Below are 5,320 nucleotides of genomic sequence, written 5' to 3'. Positions count from 1 at the left end.
TGGTGGCATAAAGAAATCTCAAGTGTTACGCCGTTGCCGTGCAACGGTTACAAACCGCCTTCTCCAAGGCGAGAGCATTGAGGAGCCTGCAGCCTACACTTCTTGAATGCCGTGCCATCTGCCTCAGTCAGTACGCATTCTTGTCATTTGCGATGTCTACGTTACATAAGGATCTCGCAAATGCTGGCCACGTCATTGCCCCGCTCTAGGCGATGTACCGAACGACGTGCTGAAGGTTTCATGTACTCATTCGTTGCCTGTTTGACTACTATATATTTGGTCATACGTCATTCAGATACACCCATGTTGTGCGCCAGAACCTGAGCCCTACCTGGATCACCCAAAGTTCCGGGATCGGGATCCCCACGGCGCAAACTTCTCTTCGCAGCATTTAAAACTAACATCCTTGCTACGATTGAATCGTCGTTCTCACCTGGAGCACCGGCTTCGTTTCTGCATGCTGAGACCCTACCGCATCCGGCACTAATGATCCTCGGAATCTCGTTCAACAAGTGCGCGAAGGACAATATGGTGAAACCGCCAGTCCGTTTGTGTAATTCGATGATGACCGGGCTCTTTAGAAATTAAAGCTAGCGTTCACCCAAGAAAAAAAAATTAACATGGTCTTCATTCACCCCCTAAGCAGGTCATTCCGCATGGCATACTGGAGAACTTCCAGTATACCATATCGCGTCACAGTTCAAGCTGGATTCCGACACGGATTCCACCTCGCGATGGAGCTGGTTCAACGTGCGCGAACCCCGTCTCTTGCAGGGCTAAGTTTTTTTTTAACTCTGGAAAGCGATGTTCCATGAGGGATACAAGGTCGAAACAACTCAGCAAGACCTAGCTTAATATGTCTTCGGAGTGCAAGGATCCTATTGATATGGACGCGAAGGCTTATTATATACTAGCGCGCTGGAGAATGAGGCCCGGGTAGTTTCTGACGGAAAAGATCTCTGCTCACGGGCTGAGGAAGACGACTGCGTTCGAGAACATACTCGAAGGCAATGTGTGCATGCGTATATAGCTGACAGTGCTATGAACGTCAATCAATTGATAGCACTCCTCAAAACTGTTACAGGCCCACATCACAGCATCGGAATTTTCTCAGGTCGATGGGCCGTACGTGAACAACCTGTCTTGCAAGTTGTTCATCGAGCAAGGATAGAACGTTTCCCGCCCCATCACTCCGAATGAGTTTCTGTTGGAGGGCAGCCTTTTGTTGCGCGCCCTACTACGTGCGTATAGGCACAGTTCTCGATGTACCCGGACCTTGCCTTTCGAAGTGACGGAGGAATGATTGCATCTGCGGGTTGCAGCATCAAGGCAGAGAGGTTCTCCGCTGCATTTTGAGGCACAGGGATGCCGACAAACGCATGGAATCATGCGGGTGTGGGGGAGTGTGTCTTTCGAGGCGCGATCTTCAGCATTGGTATCGCTAACTTCTCGATCAGAAACGCCCAGCTCGGCAGATGTGTCTGTCCCGCAACTTGTTCATCGAGCAAGAATAGATGAGACCCCCACCTTCTGACATCATTGATCGGAGACATTTCCTGTTAGCGATGGCCACCAATTGCGGGCTGCCACCGCATATGACCGCAGCCCATCGCGATAGAGTCAGCTTTGGCGCCTTTACACAATCTCTCCATTTCAGATACTGCTCGTACACACAAGTGCAGAATACGCCAACACGATCCCACAGGCTCCGGGGGCACTCGACGTTCCAGCAGTCAAGTAGCGCTATCTTTCTGCAACCAGTTGCCTAAATCCCTTACCGAAGCAAACTTGGGCTTCATGTTGAATCCGTGATACCCTCTTTCGAAATCCCGACTCCGAGTACAAACTTGATGGCGGTCAGGCCGTGTGCCCGCGCGGCACACCGCCCATATTTGTGTGACCAGCAGTATTTGTCGCACGGATTGGTGGTCATCGTGTTTCCCTGGATCAAAAAGTTGCAGTAGCAGAATAGTCACGACGTTGTGCTGGACCGCTCAAACTTCTGTTCGCAGCGCATGGACTAGCACACTCGAGATGTCTTCCCGCATCTTTCTCGCCTGGGGCCGCGGGTGTGAAGCAAATGTAAAGTCACTTCAACACTCAATTTACGTATTTCTTGCCAAGAGTCTGCCACATCGGATGCCGAAATCTCACTTGGTCTCAACTCAATATTTCTCGAATATTACGGTCCAAAGTTTACATGTACTTCTGGTTGCTTGGTTATTTTTATCAGATCACAACAAGGCACACTTAAACGCCCACTACGAACCTTAACTGGGGTTCAGCCTGAGCGTTCTGGCTTCTTATCTTGTTGTTTACCCTACTCATTTTATGAGGCGGCCCCCGGCACGAATGAAAAAGAAATTTGGTAAAACTGCTAGCAAATATCATTTGTTTAAGTAGTTTGTATCGATCGGACTCGTTACGAGCTCAGGCTAACGCACAGTGGGAAGTAACCCCGGCAGATGGTGTAGGGTTGCCCCGGTACCAGCACCGCTAGGTAGCCCCATTACTATTTGATGGGGTCAACCATCAGATTTCCAATGCCGGGGCCTCCTATCAGATATGCGCAGTCTGACGGGGTCATCCTGACGGGGTGCCCTGGAAGTTATTGATAGGTAACCCCGCTTGTTTTAATAGTGAATCATAATATATTCATTTGGCATTGTACTATATAGTAATACATGCATACACTGGCGCTTGTCATTGCGTGTGTCGGAGAAATAGTGCCCCAAGGCTATACTGAGGGTGCGGGATAAACCCCACGCTTGAACACAGGAGAAAGCCACCCTTGCAGGGATGAGTCTGTGGGGCCGGTGTAGGTCCCAAGAGCAAGTCGGTTTCAAAGATATAATAATCAGTGGGGTAATGTGGCGGGTAGATCGCAAAGCAAATGATGAGGTGAATGGCGGGGAACACATAGTTTGCTCATCCATGAAACCCAACCCACGGGGTTCCAGAACTCCATGTACCTCACCGAGTAGAAGGAAATGGGAGGGGGAGAAAAGTTAACAGCGTAGTGGTAGGCACACTTTTTGGTCAGGCACCAGCGCGGGCTCTGCAACGGCGCATTGGGCAACGCCATGATAACACATCTGGTTTGCATCCTTTCATGTCGGTTGGCCCAAAATATTGGCATCAATGAGTGAAGAACGCGTGAGAACGCGTTCAATTGCAAGGGGGTCACAAGCCTGACTATTGGCATGGAAGCACTGGCATGCGCGCAACAGAGCATGGGCCCACAGTGTCGGACTCAAGAATGGGAGAAACCAAGTAGCAGACACAGATATGGGTCCCACCAAAGGGTGCAATGCAGGCTTGGTCGCCAAGATCGGATGAGCCGATTGCACAAGATCGCTCAACCTGGAGTGGCAATAGAGAGCATCGAAACACGTATTATGATGCAGAAAACAGCCAAGAAAAAACGTGGCTGCGCATATTATGGATATCCAGCGTCGATTCAATGTGTGTAGGAACACAGAGATAAGAGATGACGGGTGAGACGAAGTTCCCAAGCAAATGGCAACTCCCGAACCGACAAGGATGAAGATAGAAACAGGCAGATTGCATGCAATGCTGGCGTACTTTTGCAGAATTTTTATTGCCAATAGTTCTCAGGGCGGAGTTGAGACATACACTGCTCAAGGAACCCAAAACCGACATTAGCGCCCCGCGCTTCGACTCTTCCCAATGGTCTCCTCGCTCCTGACCCCAACAATCACATGCCTACGGTAGCCCTGGTACTCCACTTGACTGAGCAGCTGCAGCATTTCGAAGAAAGTGATAAGTATTTTAATGATGGTAAAACCCAGTACAATCTGACGGGGAACTTCCGGCACTGGATAATGGCTGAACAGACTCAAAAGGGAGGATGTGGAACTCAGCGATGATGAGAATTAGGGATTGGAACGCTCTAAGTTTCTTTTGGTATCAATATGTAAGTCGGAATACAGATGCTAGGTAGCCCCGGTACTACACACGACTGAGCATTTCCAAAAAGCTGATAGGGACTCCCGGCATTTTCGATTAGGTGATGGTGCAACCCAGTACGATCTGATGGGGGGACTTCCCACAGTGAACGTTTACCAAAAGAAAAAAAGGCAATACGTGCACGTCTTTCTGTGTGCATTTTCACCAGGCATGGAAGACTGGAAGACTTCCAGAACATCAGGTCGTCATTCAAAGATCTTGGTATGGAGTGCGCTTTGTTTCTTGGAGGGTCGAGTTTTTTAACTTTGAAAAGCGATGTCCCACGAGGTTCACATAATTGGGATACAAGGTCGACACAACGAAATGGCCTGAGTTAATCTGGCACCAGTAATTTCAGATGATCAAAGAAGGGGAACCTACGCGTTCCACCCATACGTGACGACTTGAAAGAGTGGAGCAGTGTTTGGCGTATTTCTTGGACACATACCCAAATCGGGCTTACTGTCCTATAACGACCATAAGTTCGTCGCATGTCGCATGAAGATTTTGGATTGAATTGGAAATGAACATGATTGAATTGATTCGACACCTCCGGCAACTCCCGGAGGCCGTGGGAATGAACTAATGGTCCAGTGTCTCTTTATTTTTCACTTTTATTTTCGCGTATTTACTCCGACCCCCTCCCTTGGTGCTCGTTATAGTTTGCAGAGTGAACAACGACGTGCGCGTTCCCACTCTTTTACAACACCTGTTCAATAGTTCCCCTCGCTAAGATGCCGTAGTGTAACAGAGTCCCCTTTCGCCCCGTCAAAACCTTGCTGTCTCGGACTGAGTCATGTTCGATCGCTATTATTTTTAGAACTCGCTCAAGAACGGGGCGGTGTCAACATTTCGAATTTGTGCCTTTGAGGGGCTTGGCAGTCCTGACGTGTGCCGCATTTAAACAAAATGTGTCAATGTTTACGTATCCCCTGACACTGCACGAGCACCGCCATAGATACCTCAATTGCCCCACGTTTCCGCGTTGTCTCCGCGTTGTCTCCTGAGTGTTCATATGATCTTGGCATATATAAACTTCGAATTTCTGCATCCACTGCAGGGAAGTTTGCCAGATTCCCCTAGGAAATCTTCTCTCTATCCCCCAGACCCGTGCTTGCTACCAGTTCAAGGCAAACTCATCGTGCCAAATCGTGCAAGATGATAGCATCGCATTCTGCAACTTTGTTTCTAGCAGCGGCTGTCTCATCCCTTACAACGGTGTTTGGTGCCGTTGTTGGGGTCACCGAGCTTGATGCGCGTAAGCCGCCGGATTGCGTGAAGTACAAGGCCGGATACCTTGCGGCTGACATTGGTGGTGAGCGCGTTTTCCATGTCATTTTTAGAAGTTGAT

The 5,320-nt window shown here is 49.2% G+C and overlaps 1 protein-coding gene across 1 annotated transcript; it reads right to left on the bottom strand.

Annotated features, from left to right (window-relative positions):
- Positions 1–3,211: 3,211 nt before the first annotated feature.
- EI90DRAFT_3084168 (uncharacterized protein) lies at positions 3,212–3,948 on the bottom strand (the record flags this gene model as incomplete). The annotated part of the gene is given in 3 exon segments (XM_039062080.1): positions 3,212–3,376; positions 3,421–3,840; positions 3,851–3,948. A coding segment is annotated over 1 exon segment (255 nt), but the record flags the coding sequence as incomplete, so codon positions are not given.
- Between the last annotated feature and the right edge of the window lie 1,372 nt (positions 3,949–5,320).

The sequence above is a fragment of the Cantharellus anzutake genome, assembly GCF_015039405.1.
Source record: "Cantharellus anzutake strain C23 chromosome Unknown EI90scaffold_102, whole genome shotgun sequence".
Taxonomy (NCBI): Eukaryota; Fungi; Basidiomycota; class Agaricomycetes; order Cantharellales; family Hydnaceae; genus Cantharellus; species Cantharellus anzutake.
The sequence above is the reverse complement of the archived record's forward strand: the minus strand, read 5'-3'. Positions and strand labels throughout refer to the sequence as shown.